The 19,960-nt window shown below is 38.6% G+C and overlaps 1 protein-coding gene across 3 annotated transcripts in view; it reads left to right on the top strand.

Annotated features, from left to right (window-relative positions):
* TENM1 (teneurin transmembrane protein 1) overlaps positions 1–19,960 on the top strand; it is a 531,802-nt gene that overhangs the window by 393,996 nt on the left and 117,846 nt on the right. For all 3 annotated transcript variants that reach the window (XM_040999695.1, XM_040999696.1, XM_040999697.1), the window contains exon 19: positions 15,950–16,093. In XM_040999695.1, the coding sequence (XP_040855629.1) occupies positions 15,950–16,093 (144 nt within the window). The remainder of the gene's footprint in view (positions 1–15,949; positions 16,094–19,960) is intronic.

Genomic DNA, 19,960 nt, shown 5'->3' on the forward strand with positions numbered 1-19,960 from the left:
TTGCAAAGTCAGATATATAGAGAGGAGAGACCATCTGATGATTCACTCCCTCAAACAGCTGCAATGACCAGAGCCATGCCAATCTAAAGCCAGGAGCCAGGATCCAGGAGCCTCTTCCAGGTCTCCCATGTGGGTGCAGGGTCCCAAGACTTTGGGCCATCCTCTACTGCTTTCTCAGGCCACTGGCAGGAAGCTGGATAGGAAGCTGAGTGGCCAGGATTAGAACTGGTGCCCATATGGGATCCTGGTGCGTTCAAGGTGAGGACTTTAGCCGCTAGGCTGCAGTACCAGGCCCTTTAATTTGACAGACAGAGAGAAAGAGAAAGAGAAAGAGAGAGAGAGAGAAGATAGAGCAGTTCTTCCATCTTCTGGTTCGTTCCCCAAATGATTACAGCCGGGTTGGTCCAAAGCCAGGAGGGAGCTTCCTCCAGGTCTCCCATGTGGGAGCATGGGCCCAAGGACTTGGGCCATGCTTCACTGCTTTCCCAGGCACATTAACAGGGAGCTAGATCATTCATGGGGTGCCAGCACTGCAAGTCACAGCTTTACCTCCTATGCCACAGTGTGGTCCCATTATTTATTTATGTGAAATGCAGAGAAAGAAAGAAGGGAATAGAGAGCTGTCTTGATTGACTCCCCCAAATATGTGCAACAGCTGTCTTCAGAAATGACAGTAAGCAACTGAACCCTAACCCGCAGAGACAGAGGGCTGAAGAGTGGAGCAGTCAGTAGAAATTGCACAAAGGCTTGTGGGCTTGCAGCTGGGAGCAGTGATGCTTGAGCCTTCAGGCAGTTTCTCATGGGAAGTGCCCTTAGAAAGATGAGAAGTCTGTTGTAATTCTCTCCAGAGGTGCCAACTTCGCGTCATGCATCAAAAGTGTCTTTCATGTTGTGACTGCTATATAGCTGACCTATATGAGACCTTAAAACTCAATGGGAAAATGAAATGAAATTTTAAGTTTATTTTGGCATAAAAGCCTTTGAAATCTATGCATAGGTTGTCTGCCCTGTCTTCAAATCATCCCTCCTCTGCAACTATCTGTATGAGATAGGTTAAGTTACTTAATCTGCAAGCACCATAGTTTTTCTGTCTATAAAATTGGTTCCATAAAGATTATGTTACCCATAAGTTTGTAATGACATGATCATTAAAAGAGGCAAGTAATATAAAGTATTTGGCACAGCGTAACCATTCCACAAATGTTGGTTGCTGGTCTTTTTATTTTCAGTTTAGCTTGCCAGAATATCATGATTACAAGAAATAAAGACTGGAGCCTGTGAAAGTGTTGCCTGAGCCTTAAAAATGAAGAGGGCTGTGGATCTAACAGGCAGGCACTTCAAGCTTCTTGTTCCCCCCATTAAAATATGTATATTTATTTTGTATATTTGAAAAGCAGACAAAGAAGAAGACAGAGACCTCCCATCTGCTGATGTCCACCGCAGCAGCTGGGCCTGGGACAGGCCAAAGCCAAGGGTTTGGAATGCTATCCGGGTCTCACATTTGGGTAGCAGAAGCCCAAGTATTTGAAATATCAAGAGCATCCTCCCAGGGTGCTAGTTAGTGGGAAGCTGGAATTAGGAGTAGAGCCAGGACGTGGATAAGAGATGTGAACATCCCAAGCAGCTGCTTAAACCACTAAGCCACAGTGCCCACCAAATATATAGCCCCCTTTCCCTATGATTTGTTCTTTTACACATGTTCACACACACATACATGTGCATGCACACACACAGGATTTCTGCTCCTCTCTATGCTCTGTAAGACTAGCTTCTATGGAATGTATTTCCTGGACGTTTTGCCCTCTGTCTCCTCATTGATTTAGTCAATGAGTGGTACTACTTGGTGACAAGGAGAATAAAGTTAGAGTTTTTATCCCTCTCCCTGCTTTACTACGGTCCTGGAAGTGACTACATTAGGAGACAGCAGTTCTTTCCAGTAGCCCTTCCAAGCTACTCTATCATCATCCCTTAGCCCCTGCAAATCCAGAAGAGCTCCTATTGTTGCCAGTTCCCAAGTGAGTCCCTGTTGTATGCTAATATCTTTAACAATGCCCATACCTTTTTAATAAATTATTTTCTATGATATAGTTTTTTAGGTTATAGGGATTCCTTCCTCCACCTCCCCTTCCCACCTCCCTATCTCTCTTCATTATTTTCTCCCATATGATTACAATAGTATAATTCTTTAGCAACAGACACAAGTCCAATATTCTGCTATTTAAGTGCACCATGGCATGTAGGTATAGGCAATGGTAGAAAGTCCAGAATCCTATTATCAAGATATATTTGACAGTTACATTGGGAGCCCTCCATTTATTCATGAGTAGAGATTCATACTGCAACATCTCTTCACTTCTAGTATGCTAGTCTCCATTTTACAGTGCCTCTAGGTGAATATATATATACACTTCTTTACCTCTGTGTCTATTTTTTGTATTTTGCATGAATGTTGCCTTATATCAGAGCTCAAAAGGACAAATATAATATGCCTACACTTTCATACAAACTCTCCGTAGTGTACATTTGCAAGTGTAATGTCAGATTCCTATTGAAATCTGATTGATCCCTACTCAAGGTTTCATATTATCCTCTTGAGCAATCCACCCTGTGTCATTTGCTTCACAGAGTAGAATAACCCCAAATTCCTCTAACTTTTCTTTATAGATCTTTGTTTTCTAATTTTTTGTAATTCCTCAGATCCCTATTGCAGTTTTTGTTTCTTACTTTTTAACATTTTTCTTAGATCCTAGCATTTAGAAATTTATGCAATACTCTCATATGGAGCTAACCAGTACAATAGCAAGCCATCATTGCTTGCTATGTGAGATACAAAAACTAGCCATCATTGCTTACTATGTAAGTTCAACCTCAATTTAAAATAACAGATACAGTTCACCTACTACAAATTCACCCACTTAAACTATACAACTCAATGAATGTATTTTTACAAGATTCCAAATTATCACCAGTACCTAAATCCAGAATATTTCCATTTTAACACTGTGAAGTAACCCCACAATATTAGCTGGGGCTCCCTACCCCTTCCCCCTCCCCCCTTCCCACCCCCCAATCCTGGCAACCACTTATCTCCTTTGTCTTTATGGACCTACCAAGTCTGAATATTTCAAACCAACAGAATGATACACTATGTGGTCTTCATGTCTAATTTCTTTCACTTGACGTGTTTCTAATATTTATCTTTGTGGTACTATGCATTAGTACATCATTCTTTTCAATTACTGAATAATAGTCTACTATGAAAATATACCAAATATGTTCATTCATCAACTGGTAGAAATTTGGGTTGCTTTCACCTTTTGACTAGTTTGAATAATACTGCTAATAAGCATTTATATACAACTGTTTTCTTCAATACCTGTTTTCAGTTCTTTAGGGTACATGACTCAAAGTAGATTTACTGGGTCAGGTGTTAATTTATTGAGGAACAACTGAAATGTTTTCTGTGCCTTTGTCCCATTTTAACAGCCTGATTCTATACATGAGGTGTATTTCATCTCTGCCTTTTAAATGGCTCCCTTGCTAAAGCTTTGTGAAACATCCCCCCTTCTTGATCAAGTTAAACACCCTCCATGACTTAGTTTCTAATATATCAATGGCTATCTGACTGAAGAACTAAACCACAAATATTAGCAAAAACTTTGTAATGTGGACCCTAGAGGTGAAATCTCTATTTCTATTGTATGTCTATGGGTAGGGTCATTTCCTTTTTCTAAATTTTGTTCTTGATCCAAACTCAAGCTTTCTTATTATAAAGTAACCTTATTGAAAGTGCTGGAGTATATGCTGCTTATTCCCTTTAGGCCTAATAACAGTAATAAAAGAAACAGACATGAAATTACATTGCTAAAATAATGTCTGGTTTCAGACTGGAGATTATCCTCGGTTATGGAGCTGAATGCAATGTCATCATAAGGGTCCTTCAAAATGCAAGAAGGCCCAAGGAGAGCTCAGGGTCATAGGAAGGCATAACAGGGCACAGAGATGCAGCACTGCTACCTTTGAATTGGGGGGGGGGGGTTGGGGACAGAATTGTGAATCAAGGAAGAGGAGTGGCTGCAAGTGAACAAATTTCTCCTTCGAGCCTGTGGAAGGAAATCAGCCCTGCTGACACTTTCATTATTGCTCAGAGGGACCCTTTGGAGACTTCTGACCTCCTTAATTATAAGAGGATCAATTTGCCTTGTCAGAAGTCTCACTTTCTTACATCAGCAATAGGAAACTTATAAAGTTTTGACTGACTTCTTTATTAGTCCTATTTATAGCAAGGATTTTGGTGAAAAGAAAGTTGTCTTCCTCTTCTTCCTTCCTATGCCAGTTAAATATTAATCCCTGGCCCAGCCTTTTCTGGATTATAGAGCCACAGGGGTTCTGATTCCAACAAGCTGAATTTGATGAGATGGTGAATAAATATCTAAATCGAAATGTAGGACTTGGTTTCAAGTGTAGGACTCTTTATTTCCTACCTAGCTCACCTGTGGGGAATTGGCGTGCTTATTACCAAAGGCTAGAGTCTCGCAAAAGAAACACTGTGTAAGAACAGCTAAAATGAAAAAAAAAATTTGAGATCCTAGAGTATCCCACCATTTTTTGTAATGAAGCAGATTTTGCAACGGAAGGGAAAACGCCAGGATGAATAAATTACAGGGAGTGTGTGAAGTCCTTCCATGGTAGAGTGTCAATGGCAACTGATAAGATTGATTAATCCAAGTACAATATTGATCAAGCGGAAGAGTAAAATCACCCACAGGGTTCTAGTACAAAAGCCACGATCACTAGTTCATCCAGCTTAAAGATTTTGTTGTTTGATACACAGGCAAGACTCCCCTGCTAAAAACTCCTTGTGAGCATTTGAAAGCATTTGGCCTTAATGCTTTATTCTCTGGCTTTAAATAAGGTGTAACGTCTGGAAAACATTGCATTTTATTTAGTTGCTTTCCCAACTCTGCTCCTTGAAAAACAATGTTAAAAAAAAATCATTATTGTTAAGTCCTCAGTGCTGTTAAAATTCTAGAGACGGCTTATTTAATTTGACAAACTGACTTGTTCAGGGGCTCTGATCTGCATCCATTATGTGAATTTTGTCAAAATAATTCCCTATGTCCGCCTGTGTCTGCATACATTATCAATACGTAATAATGCATTCTGCCTGGTCTTCATTTTAATTAAATTAAATTGCAGCAGTTTGGAGTCCAAGAAGTTCAGGAAATCAGCCACGCGCTTTACTAGCACTGCTATAAACAATTCCATCTATTTTTCTTCAAGCTTATTGGCAGCAACAATTGCATAATTATTTAGTACAGTAGTTTGGCAAGAAAGAATGATGTTTCTGGGAGAACTCGACTTCTTAAAGGCTCGCAACACATAGGAGTCTGTCTAAATTGTGTAAGAAACGGGGGTCCATTAATAGTAATAGGTGCTAAGCTACAGTTGCTTTGTGCACACAAAAACATTCCTGAGAACGATGCTTTAGGATTCATAAATCTCCTTTCAGTAAAACCTAAGCGGTCTGGGCAGCCACAAAAATAGCATCTGCTGAGTATTTTAATAACAAATCAGTAGTGCTTTACAATTCACAAAGTACTTTCACATGCATTATCTTATTTTAATTCTTACACAACATCTGCCTGGAAATTGTGACAGGATTAATATGATCTATATTTACATAAGGGGAAACTGAGGTTCAGAAAAAAGCAAGTGATTTGCCTAAAATCCTATACAAACCAGGGATTTTAATTCAAGTCAGTCTTCTAGTCCCGGGCTCTGTATGCCTTTCATTGCTGCCTCTTCACCCAATTCAATGCCCCAGTGGCTTTCTGTCAGAGAAGCTAGCAGAGATAATAATCTTTCATCATTTCTGTCCACTCATGAATTCATAATTGTTAACTGAGAGCAGGGCTATTGCATCTTTTCAACTTTATAGGCACAGTACCAACGATATGAGTTTTTCAAGGACCTACAAAATATTTGTGACCTAAAAAACTAGTTTACTTGCACTGAAATATAAGAAAACCAGGAAGTCAATATTAATGAATGTTTCAATAACCATCTAGAAAAAGGAGCATGATGTCACTTTGTCAATTGTAACTTACTTTCTCACACTTACATATGAAATATGTACATGTGGAATATGGCTTGTGTCCATTTTTTAAATACCTGGTAAGATTTGAAATAGGATCTCCAAAAGTAAAAGTACTTGAGTTCTATTAATATTTTTGAATGGTGCTAATTCTGTGATAAACAAGTGGTCCGTGCCCTTTTCAACTACTGGCCGTACCCATCAGGACATTATGAGATCCATTTGGTGAGTCAACCAGAACATTTTGTAAAATGGAACAAAATGCAATGGATTGGAATAAACAAAAGTGAACAGAACAGTGTAGAGTAGAAACTCTTAGAATGCAATGGTATCCAGAAAATACTGTCTTGTAGAGTTTTGTTTCCATCATATGTACACGTGTGTGCATGTGTGCTTCTCCTTTTGTGTATGCTGGGTCACAGTTAACAAATTGTGCTTCTCTTCTTTAAACATTTATTTAAAAGGAACATTTACAGAGGAATGGAGGGACATAGAGTGATCGTCCATCTGCTGGCTCACTGCCTAAATGAGTGCAACTGCCAGAGTTGAGCTGGCCTGGAGCCAGTAGCATTTTCTAGCTTGATTGCAGGGGCCTAAGCTTTAGGACCATCTTTTGTTGCATTTCCAGGCACATCTGCTAGAAACTGAATCTGAAGTGGAAAAGTCTAGACTCAAATAAGTGCCCATATGGAATACTAGCACATGAGACAGTAGCTTTACCACTTATTCCACAGTGCCACTCCCAAATTGTTTTGGTTTTTTTTTTTTGGTTTTGTTGTTGTTGTTGTTGCTGTTGTTTATAATTCAAGCATTAACATTTGAAAGCCATTGGTAGAATGGAAAGGCAAGACACATAAAAGTTAATTTTATCAAACCGTATGACTTATTCTCTAAATCAGCATTTATAATTTTTCCTGCCTCCCACTCCCTTTTACCAACTCATCAAATGGCATTGCAGAGAGACCCCTTCAAGACTGTCTACATAATTTATCACTCTAACCAAATGCTTTTGATGTTGACATTGTAGCACAGTGTATTACGCTTCCGTTGAGATGCCACCATTGCCATATCATAGGACTGGTTCTAGTCCTAACCATTCTGTTTCCGATCCAGTTCCCTTCTAATGTGTTTGTGAAGACAGCAGAAGATGCAAAATATGGCTCAAATGGTTAGGTTCCTTCTCCTACATATGAGACCAAGCTGGGGTTCCTGGCTCCTGACTTCAGATTGACTCAGACCAGGCTATTGCAGCCATTTGGGGAATGAAATCAACAGATAGAAGATACTTATCTCTCTCTCCCGTTCTCTGCCACTCTGCCAAATAGATAAATCTTAAAAACAGATGGTAAACAAAGCTGCTGTTTTAATAATAACATCCAGATAATAATATGCTACTTTCAGTTAACCAGATTATATGCTACTTCTACTTGAAGGCTATCCCTAGCATCCAGTGTTTAACTTTATGAACTTTAAATTCATAACAGATAAGAAGCCATTTATTTAACACTATTTAACTGTAGGTTTCCTCTTAATAATTGTAGTCTAGTGGAGTAACCTGATGCCTCTGCTCATGAATCACTGGGTTTGAGCTTTGGTTCTGCCATTCACTAGCCAAATGACCTTGAGCTTTTCTATGACCTTGCCTATCAAACTGAAGCAAATATATCCTCATTATGAATTTTGCTTAGTCTTTTCAAATTACTTAATATGTGGGAAAAATATATTTAATAATTATGTATGGTGATACTGTTTTATGGTAGTTACTAAGGAAGCCATGGATAAGAAATCCAGAAGGTAAATAATTCTTCTGGGTATGACATCTCTCATATGACAAGTTAACTTGCCCTATATAAATCCACAGTATCCCTAATGCTTAGCATCACCTGCCTGCCACAGCAAGCAGCTAGGTGTGGGTCTGCTGAATCATTTAGCAGCAGTACCTTTCTTTCCATTGCAATATTGCATCCCATTTGATCACCACATTGTTTCAAATGGCAGTAAGCCAGTGTTCAAGGTGAATCTATTTCCTAAACCCCCTCCCCAATGAAAAGTTCCTAAGTTCTGGGGGATCATCATTTTTCTTTTGCATCTTTAGGTAGAGAGAGGGAAGGTGACTGTTTTTGTTTTGGGTGCACTATAGGGAAACTGAGTCTCTAGCTGCTTCAGACTTCTTGAAGTTAGCTAAAAATACTGAGTTTCAAAGCTGTGCATACATGCTGCTGCCTTCTGAGAATACCAATCCCTGTGCAGATGGTCGACAACTTTTGATGGTTTAAGTTTAGATTTCTTTTCAACTTTACGATCGTGTGAAAGCAATACACATTCAGTAGAAACTGTACTTGGAATTTTGAATTTGATCTTTTCTCAGGCTAGCAATATGTGATACGTTACTCTCTCACAAGACTGGGCAGCAGCAGTGAGCTACAGCCCCAAACAGCTATGCAATCATGCGGGTAAGCAACCAGTACTCTACAGTGTGCTGTGTTGCTATGATATCCAGGAGATTAGGTCTATTAAATGCATTTTCTGCTCACACTATTTTCAACTTACAATGGGTTCATCAGAATGTAACCCTATCCTAATTCCAGGAGCATCTGTACAGTAGTCCTCCCTTCCTTATCCACAGTTTTGCTTTCTGCTATTTCAGTTAGCATGCTCAACCATGGTCTGAAAAGATTAAATAGAAAATTCCAGAAATAAACACTCCATAAGTTTTAAATTACATGCTACTTTAAGCAGGATGATAAAATCTCATGCTAACCCACACCATCCTTACTGGTATGTGAAACAGTCACTTTATCTAGTATACTCAGACTATATAGACAACCTTCCCATTAGTCACTTAATAACCATCTCTGTTATCCTGTCACAGTATCATAGGGCTTATATTCAATAAGCCCTTATCTTATTTAATAACAGCCACAAAGTGCGATAATAGAGATGCAAAATGACTACTAAGATGTAAAATGTGGAAGGAAAGGTTTACTGTGGTGTTATGTGACAATGTTGTAGAATATGTAGGAAAAATATAGCAGATACAGAGTTCCATACTATCTGTAGTTTCAGGCATTCACTTAGGAGCATGGGAACATATTACTTGTAGTTAAGTGAAGACTACCATGTTTCACAAAGTAAACTCTCCATAGAGAGACTTCCCCTTGCCTCCCCAGTCCAACGTAAATGCCCTTGTTATACTCTTTGATGATACACAGAGCTTTTCCATAATATTTATCACAATGTGTGTGATTGTTTTTATTTTTATTTGTTCCTGTCACTAGGATGTAAACTCCACTGGGAAGAATGTCCTATTTTGTCTTATTCATTTGCCCATATTCCATGTGACATGTAGGGCCTGGCAACAGAAGGCACCCATTGAACTTTGCATATGTGTGCTGAGTGAATAAACAAAAGAAATAAGAATAAAAATGCAGTGTGACCCCTTAACCTTGTCTATAAGAGTAGAATGCAATGGGGAGCCTTTCCAAGAACAGTGCCTAGGTTCATAAAGGCACTTGCGAATGTGTCTGTGAGCCAGTACATAACTGCATTTGATGACACATAGGTCATCCAGGTTGATTTTTATGCAGCTGAGCTTAAACAAAGCCAGCAGTCTTCTATTTGATTTCAATGTACACGATATTTTGATGAAAAGGTTTCCTAGTTCCTACTTATTTTTTCTGTGTGTCTTTTCATCCTACTACCACACCCCTTAAACATGATTTTTAACCTTTTTAAAAAATAAATTTATTCAATTTATTTGAAAGGCATAGTCACAGAAAGAGAAGGAAAGACAAATCTTCTATCCAATGGTTCACTTCCCAATTGGCTGTTGTGACAATTGCTGGGCCAGACTGAAGCCAGAAGCTAGGAGCTTTCTCCCACCCAAGTGCAGGGGCCCAAACATTTGGACAATCCTCTCTCTCAAGCGTGTTAGCAGCAAACTGAATCAAAAAGTAAAACAGCTGAAACTCAAACTGATGCCCATATGAGATGTCAGCATCACAGGCAGGAACTTTTACCTGCCATGCCAAAGTGCCAACCCCTAACCTTTCTTCTATAAACAGGGCACAGAACCTAAGTATTTCCAAACTAAACCTAGTGACTCATTCAAAATAGAATGTATTGTAACTGTATAGAATCAGTTTTAGGGCCACAAAAAGTGGTTTAACATTAGGTGATATGTTGGTATAATTCAGCATCTTAAGAGATTAAAGGAAGAAACTGTATGAATACCTCCCGTAAGTACTGAAAAGACGCTTAATAGAAACTCATTACCTGATACTGACATTCTCAGTAAGCTTGGAATAATAGATAAGGCATTTAGGCCGTTGGGCAATATGTCAGATTGAGAAGTTTCATCCTAGCCTGTGATAAATCCCTGGAGAATAGGAAAAGATAGAACTCTGAGAGCAGGCACTTGTTTTCCATGGATAACAGTTTATCTCTAGTCTTGGGCCATTGTTACCAAGGCCTTCATTTGGTTCTTTAGGTCTTTTGTTCCTATTGTTGTTGTTGTTGTTATTGTTGTTGTTGTTTGCATCAATCTAGTGTCTTAGAATAAGAAATGGGTACTGTTCTATTTAATGATTTCTTTGGGGGAATCAAGTATTCATCTTGCTGTTAGTTACCTTTTAAATGCCACGGAAAGATTTTTAAATGTTCCTTGAGTTCATGAAGGTAACAAATTTCTAATCCTGACTCTTCAACTACGTTTAATTATATATTGCCTTCATAATAAATGTAACCAGTGTGAATTCTGAAACCTTAGCCTGAAGCTGTTGAAAATCATCTGCGTAATTTTGTCCTATTTTGCACATCAGCTTCATTGCCTGACATCTTTACCTTGACTACTTAATGCCAGTCTCCTCTCCCAGCCCTTGTAGATAAATATTATAGTCACTAAAGCGGATGTCAGGGACATCGTGACCCTTAACCTTCTTCGGTCCTCATGTCATGCAAATGCTGCTGCTCTGATAAGTAGAATGAGCATTCAGAGTTATTTTTCCTGTGTCAAATGTCTTCGAGGAAGCAAACTGCAGTGTTTCACTCAGTCTTCTTTATAAGCCAGTGTGATATTTGCAAGCTGACCAGAAGTGAAGTCAGAGGTGCAATCCTGTGTCCAAAGGACAGCACCGGCTGCAAAAGTAACAAGCCTGTCCTGACAGTCAGTGTCTCTTGTTTAAGGAACCATTCCATCAGAATCTCTGTACTGGGGTGAGGAAGAGAACGTGGGAAGACAGAAAGTCTAGTTGGATGTAAAGGTGTCTCAGCAGAGGTAGTCTCATGGGTCAGGGTGAGCATTTTCCACATGAATGGCTCTCTCTCAATTGTCTTTATAATATACACAGACTAGCCTGGGATCACTAGGCCAGCTCCTGCCAAGCATAGTGCAGGCTTCGCAGTCTAACTCTCCCTGCCAGCTGCCCAGCTCATCTCCTTTTACAGCCCTTCTGAAGTATTAATACATATTACTTTTCATTCCTATTACTGATACTCCTGCTAATTTACTCTGGTACTCCAATGTACCAGATGCTGAGTCCATGCTTTATAATGTACCATGTGGATGATCACATGTGAGGGGCGACAGGAATATACAAGGTGGTAGGAAGGGCTCCACTATGCTTATTTCAGCTCTGCTCATTGGCCTCAGCATGGACAGAGCTGGTGTCAAGACTCAGCATTTTCAAGCCAGTCCTAGGATAGTCCTTTGTTCCCTACGTGAAATTGTATGAAAAAGAGTAGGCATTTTGTGAATGGCAGTCTAGGATTGGTCACGAGACTATATTTGCCTGTCCCCATCCATTTGGAAGGCAGTTCAACTCTGTGAGGTACAACTTCTCAGGAGGTGGTTGCAAGTCTCAGGATTATATTAAAGTGGGCTGCAGTTAGCAAAAATCTTGCCTTATTATTGTGAGCAAGGAGCCACATACAAAAACACCCAAACACACAGCTTCTCTCATTAAAGTCAGTTGGAATTTTGGACAAGTCTTAAGTATAAATTATAACTTTATTGGCTCATACTGCCTTCTCGGGAGAAAGTAAATCTAATAAAAATTACAGGAAACTTATTAAGTGGCTGCCTTGTTGCTATTTGCTGTGACTGGGAGGAAAAAGTAATATGTTTGTGGGGTTTGCAGCCAATGCACTTTTTTGTTGAGGGCTGGAGAGCAATTCTGAGAGCAGATAGGAGGAGGTGAAAGGGGGATGTGTGTCTCATTACCATTGCATTGAGAAACTTTAATTGATGCTTTATGTAAACGTTTCCTGCTGTAGAGTTGGGAGGATCTTTAACTGTTACTGAGAGGGAAAATTCAGGCTCCAAACCACCATCAGAGGTCACCAGGGCACACTACTTGTGTGTAGAAATGCATAATCACCTTTCAGAGAAGGGATTCTAGGGGAACTCACCAGGCTTACAATGTTCAGAAAGCAGATCCAGTAATTGCCAGGCATACTGTGGGGAAGGAGATGATGGCTTTAAGGGAAGTTGTAATTATTGTTGGTGTGATTATTTATTAATCAAGACCTGTAAATGTTGGCAAGAAAAGTAGGAACTGTGTTATTCTGCACACCCACCTAGCTGTTACTGCGCTGCCTAACCACTCGATTTTTCCAGCATGAGATATAGAGTTCTATTTGGCTTTTGTGTCTGATCCTCAACTTGAATTTACCAAATGCAATCTGGAGTGTTAGTGTGAAAGGAGGATTCAAAGAATTCTCTAGTACAGGGTCTTTGATCCGAGGTCTTTATTTGGACTTCACAGGGTCAGTGAACCCCTTAGAATTGTATATGAAAGTATGTGTGCACATGCATTGTTTCTAGGAATGATATCCACTAACTTTCATCAGATTCACAATAAAGCTCTTGCTGCCTCAAGAGTTTCTTAGAACCAGGAATTTCAGCTACCCTCTTCCATCTTTGCTACTGCTGAGGAATACAACTCCTACCCACACAGCTAATTAATGGCAGATGAAAAATTTGATGCCTTTTATGATTCTTGATCTAAAACCAACACTAATATTAGAGTAGCATTAGCAAGAAGAGGGTCTGTGAGGGAAATTAGAGACAGCATTGATTGATGTCATGAGCACAACCTGAACTGCATGACCTTTGAGATTCCTTTGACCTCTGGCATTCTATTTCCACCCGCCTTCGTAAATAATAATATTGGTACAAATGATCCCAGAATAATTTTCATTGAAAACTTACTTCCATTTTATGATTAGTCTCTCCCATTCCTCTTGCTTTCCTTTGACAGTAGGCTTATTCAAATTAATATTTAAATGACCCTGCATGCCATGAGTCATAACCAGCCAGTAGAAGGATGGACACCCACATCAGGACCAACTACATACTTTGCAAGGCCCAGTGAAGTGAAAATATAGTTACAGAGCCTCCAGTTAAAAAATATAAAAGGTTTCAAGGCAGAACACTAAACCAAGTAGGGAACATTTCTAAGCACTGGTCACACCCATGAAGATGAGTTTGATCCCTATCTAAAGCTTATGTGGGAGTCAAGGACAAAAAGAAGCCATCCTGCAACTTAAAATTGGCCACAATGACCCGACCCACAAAGTTAGAGAATCTCATTTTCATAATCCTACCTGTGTATGGTCGGTCAATTCTCTCTCTCTCTCTCTCTCTGTCTCTCTCTCTCTCTCTCTCTCTCTCATACACACACCATTTTGGCTGAAATTACCATCATTTCCCTGTACCTAATGCCCCAAACCAAAACTGATTTGCCTTAGGTTATCATTTTTGGACCTTTTTTACTGGAATATTTAAATATCTATTATCAGTTCTCATATGCAAATGACAAAGGAAGGACTGAGCTCTCCTGGGGCAGCTAGTCGGGTAAATGCAGATACTTGAAAGCAATGACAGATTACAAACTAACAGGGACTATTTTAAGCTTCCAGAAAGTGAAGAGTCAGCTTCAGGATATGCAGTGTAATGAGCCTGTATAGTCAGGCTTAGAATACTATAAGGATAGAAAATATTTTGAATTCGAGAAGGAGAAATCTTGGATTCCAACAGGTAAGCAAATTTACCCACTGAGAAAATGGCCTGGACCTGTTATACTTAAGCTATACATATTTCAGTAGAGCAGAGACACCCAAGTTACCACATTCTGCACTTTCTGTTTTAGTAGCATACCAGGGTTCCAAGTTTAATGCACAACATCTGTGCTTCATAGGAGTTGAAGCCAAATGTTGGGAGATGTCCCATTGGTTAGCTATAGGAAGAAATCAAAACCTGATGTACACAAAGTAGAATTTACCCTTGCAGCACTCAAAGCAAACTCAGTCTTTTCAGTAAAGTGAAGGCCAGTTAGCACAGGAAAAAAATATTAACTGGACAAATCGATTTAGATTCCTTTCATGTGAAGTCATTTGTTGTATAAAGTGACCCAGTATCACAAAGCCAGCATCCTGCTTGCGTTTTGTACTTTAGAGAGGTAAGAAATCAGCCCTCCCTATATTTCTCCTGCAAAGATAAAAAGAGAACCTACATTGCCACAGCCTCATCCAGCAGGAAGTTTCTCTCTTCAATTTCACAGCGCAATCTCCAACAAACAAAAAGCCCAAAATAAAGATTAATGTCCGTAAACATATAAGGAGGTTTCAAAATGTTTATGGGAAATTCAATTAAGAGGTAAAAATTCAAAATTAAACTTTATTTCTCAACATACACTCCATCAAGTACAAGACACTTTGGTAAGCAATGATGCTAGTCATTAATTTCATCCCAAAGAACTGAGATTTGGGGAATTTAACCATATCAATGCTGTCGTATTTGCATTACAAACTGAAGAAAAATGGGTGTTCATTGAAGAATTTTTAGTATTAGAAAGCGAAATCAGTATGAAGGGATCAAAGGAATGCTTAGGTTGATGCCTACCTAATGACTTACCATGAAACTTGCCAAATGACTCTTGATGATGAGAAGAATGAGCAGGGGTATCGTCATGGTGAAGTTCTAATTCTTTAAAGGGACCCGGATCAGAAGCATTATTGATATTTTCTATTGGAAGTTGTGCTCTTCCCTGCACTTGATCTGGGTGTGACAGTTTGGGCACAGATTCTTGAGTTGAAAGTTTGGTCCAGTATTTTAATTGGGATTTTGTCTGCTGAATTGGCATTGGCTATTGTTTCTTGCTTTAATTGCCAATCCTCCTTGATTAGGGCATGAGTAAGATGAGTTATTTCCTATAAAACTGAGGTAGAAGATCTGCTGTTATGGGTTTCATCTTCCACGTTATCTTGACTCTTCTTACATTATCAATTCATAAATTAACTTGCTTTGGAATATTGTTCCCATAAACTTTTCATAAAGCATCCATGGTTTCACCATGCCTAAACTTCCACCCTAAATTTGATTTTTTTTGTTTGTTTGCTTCATCTGTAACAGGATCCATGTTGCTCCAATAGGGCTTCTTTTCAAACTGCTGATCCTTTATAGTTCTTCCAACTAGATTCTGTTCAAACTTGCTGTAACAAATTAGGGTGAGTTTATTTTGACACAAAAATATGTGAAATCCATGTAGCTTTTCCTGATACATATCTCGGTGGATCTGTCAAAGTCTTCAGATGTGGCTCCTGCCTAGTTACAGCACACATTAACGAACGTATATAATAGGTACTGACTGATCACTGTTGGCTGACCAATGCTATGCTAGGTATGATTTTGTACTATGTTCAGTGGAACACGTTTGCCATCTAATTTCAACCCAAATAAGGATTGCATAGCAAATGTAACATCCACAGAATTACCAACCAATATAAGCATTAATTAAATGTTTACAGTTTTCTAATGTACTGTTAACTCTTTTTTTTTTTTTTTTTTTGCAGTGTCTGTGGGATATGAATACGAGATGTGCCCCGATTTTATTCTCTGGGAGCAAAGGACGGTCGTTTTACAAGGTTTTGAGATGGATGCTTCTAATCTAGGAGGCTGGTCATTGAATAAGCATCACATTTTGAATCCTCAAAGTGGTAAGCCCTTTTCAAGACTTTGTATTAATACTGTTACTCTAATGCTGCCAAATACATATTCACTGTAGAAAATTAGGAAAGTGCAGGAGAAAAATTACCTCAAAGGACCATTTGGAGATGAACACATCAGTATGTTTTCTTTTTCTTTCTTTCTTTCTTTTTTTTTTTTTTTTGAAGCACAATAATTTGATTGTCTGAGTTAGCGTGGTAAGAATCAAAATGCTTGTCTTTAATCTCTTCATATTTTGAACCTTTTTTCCTGCTGTCACTTCTTGCTAGTTTGTAATTTAAATAGAAAATAAATCAGGAGAAAAAAACCACAGATGGACTCTGAACCCATGCTTTGCCTAAACAAACTGATTTTCTTCCACTGGGTAGAATCCTTTCATCCAAGTTCTTCCGGCTCCTTGTGCATCCTCCTTCCCAGTCATTGCTGTTGTCGTCCACATCCCTCTGAATCTGTACCATGGAATCAAACTCCTTTTCATCTAAAAAAAAGCATTTTCCAAACAAGCTGAAGTCAGACATGTCATTTGGGTTATTTTTTCAGAATTAGAGATGGAAAAATATTGAGCCAGTTACATTCTATCATCCAACCAGTCTCGTGCCTGTTCATGTAACAGCTGGCTAAGGCTAGGTTTCTCTGTAAGGCTATGATCTGACCAAAGCTAAGACATTCATTTCCTTGTCACCCCTGTGATCCTAACTTAATTTGGCATCACCGTCAAATCAGCCATACCAACTAGTCACACAGGCTGAAAATTGTTGACTGGCAGAGCTAACCAGATTTGCTTCAGGCACATGATGAGACTCCCTACCATAGTTCCAGAGTGGAACCCTAGAGATAAATGGGTCCACTGTTCTCTGTCCCTATTATTCCTCCTTCCCCCTCCTTCAGAAAAATTCCAAATACCATTTCCAATTGTTGATTTTTTAGAAGTAAAGACTCGGGCCCAGATAGAAAATGTCAACTTTTTTTTTCTGTTGTCAAAAGGAAAGTCACAGTTTTAAAAGTACAAAAACGAAAGGGCAGATGCCACTTATTAAATTATTAGGTTTTTGTTTTGATTTGAAAGAGTTTGACATTTTAAGCAGCGGTTTCTTTTCCACTCACTTTTATTGGCTTATATGGATTGTCTCTTTCAAATGCCTGTGATTGACATTAAACACAAAGCGGGAAGTGACCTCAATCGAGCCAGCCCCCAGCTATGTGCTCCTGGTCCTATATCCTCTTACCATTTACTTCACACAGACTTCAGAGGAGAGCTGTTCAGAAAGTTGGCTTTGGAGGCCACCTGATTTCCACAAATGCATTTTCTATACCTATAATTCATCTGTAATTAGTGTTTAGGCAATAGGGACCGAGTTATTTTTGAGAATTGTTCGCAGCTGCTTTTGAAATAAAATGTGTCATGAATTTCACCCATTTGAAGGATGTACTTCAATGACTTCATAAATGTGTATATGTGCAGCCAGCACCACCACCCAGTTTGAGGATATTTTTATCACCCTGAAAAGATCTGTGCTCACCTGTAGCCCTGTTAAATCTACTTTTTCTTTCTACATTTCTGAAAAGTTTATTCTGAAAAAAAACAAGACCTTACTTTATAAATGTAGGGTTTTTTTTTAAAAGGAACATTTAATTATTTTGTCATCTCATTTGGTCCTATATCCTCTTACTCTTACTCTTACTCTTACTATGTCCTCATCCAGGCAAGAGATCTGAAGGCTACTCTGCCACTGCCTTTCAGCTCGACCTTGGGCATGTACACCTCTCTTGGGATATTTTTAAAGTCTGCATTCCACCCACAAAAGTAGTTTTAGAAACAAGAGTGATGAGTGTGATGGAGCAGCTCTGGGAACACCAATTTCAAAAGCAATGCTCTTTCCCCCCTCAGGTCAGATGGTCTTTTCGGACTGATTAGGACAAGAACAACATTTTCCCAAATCTCCCACTCCTCTCTCTTTAAAAAACCGAACTCTTAACGCATCCCCCCTCACCTTTTTATCTAAGACAGAGAGCAGATTAGAAGCAAGAATCTATCTTCCCTCAATTTCCTCTCGCTGGTTAAAAGACACCTATAATTAGATTGGATGTCAGCTGCCACTCTAGTCTTCAGTTTTTTTTTCGGCTCCAGAATCATCATCCAGTGGGTAGTTTCCAGTAGGCAATGTTTTCAGACCATTTGTCATTTCGCTTGCACATTTACCTGACAATTAACCATTGCTTGGAGAGAACCATTTCAAAATATTTTATATCATATATATATGACTCCCTATTTTCATTGAGATAAAAACATAGGAACTGGTGTTTTTTCATATCATTCCTTCCAAATGTATCTTCTTATTTATTTATTTATTTATTTATTTATTTTTTAATTTTGACAATCCTTACATATTTTACTGATTACACAGAGTGTATATTCCTTTTAAGAAAACTTCTTTAACATGAGCATATGCATGAATCATTTATTACAGAAGGCTTTGTTTAGTGTTTCTTTTTGTCAAACAGGTCTACTGTTGTTTCTTGCTGGTTGCATGTTGACAATTATTAGAAACAACTATCCAGGATACTAATTAGTTATTGTCATATATCTGAAATGGACAAAGAATATTCCCATACTTGGCTTACAAGATAGGCCAATAATTTGTGGAGAAATGATTTTACTGGGAAAATAAGTAAATTCCCATTGATCACATTGGCATATCTCCCAGTTTGTGTTTTTATCCTCTCTGTCAAGGAGTAAAAGAAATATGTATTGTGTCCCTTGTTGTACATAAGTCTGAAAAATGGCTTTTTCTTTGAAATCAGCATAAAGAACTACCCACTAGCTTCCAAGGGGAATTTTTGTTTCACTTATTCATAAGCTTTAAAGAAATTCTGCGCAAAGTAACGAGAGGATATGAGTGGTATGTTTAAAAGTGTGCTAACCTTATTGCACAACAGACTTGGCTTTTTGGAAAAGAAAAGGAAAACATAGGAAAGAAAATGCACAGTAGGTTCTGCTCCGTGGGATTTCATTGTTGACTGTAAACAAAACACCCAATCTTTAGCAGGGAGTGCGCCTTCATATAAATAATCCATGTCATCCTAGGATCATTTGATTCCGTTTCTAAAATGAGCATGTGTGGCAGAACAAACTAAAATGGAGGCAATAGTAATTGATCAAGATTTCCAGGAACATAAACAAAATATTTTCAGAGCAACCTCTTGCAGAAGAATTGGTGTTAAATCATTGTTGCTAGATGGCATGGTTTGGTTCTATGTAATAGAAGGTTAAACAGATTCTTGAAACAACAAAAACACCCTTCAGAATGATCTATTTTTCCAGGGCAATACAAAAGGGGCTTGCCCATTTTTGTTTTGATTGCTTCAGCTTTAAACAGGAATGGTAATTTCAGTACACGGGCACTTTAGTACCTTGCATGAAAGCAAGACATCAATTGTTGAGATGTAATCAGAAAGTACATTGCCTTATGTTTTATTTCCTTTAATCATTCTTCTTCTTTGATGGAGTGCTGGGCTTTCTAATCGAAAAGGGGAGTTTTAGAATTGCAGGCTTAGAAGAATGGCTGAGAATAGCCATCTGTAGTTTTTAAATTGCCAGGAGCCTGGTAATAACATGTCATTTTGAGGGTAATTGTTAACTATACCATTATACTGATATAAAAAATGGAGATCTACCTGTGAAAATAGATGTTAATAGCAAATCTGGTATTTCCAAGCCAATAATTGGAAGGATTTTTGAATGATATATCCTATGGTGCATTGCGGAAATACTGACATGCTAAACAGTGGTTTCCTCATTTATTAAAGAACCTATCATAGTCTCGTTGGTAGGAAGGACATTCAGTTGGCAATCATCA

The sequence above is a fragment of the Ochotona curzoniae genome, unplaced genomic scaffold (genome assembly GCF_017591425.1).
Source record: "Ochotona curzoniae isolate NIBS_2020 unplaced genomic scaffold, NIBS_Ocur_1.0 scaffold_1852, whole genome shotgun sequence".
Classification (NCBI taxonomy): domain Eukaryota; kingdom Metazoa; phylum Chordata; class Mammalia; order Lagomorpha; family Ochotonidae; genus Ochotona; species Ochotona curzoniae.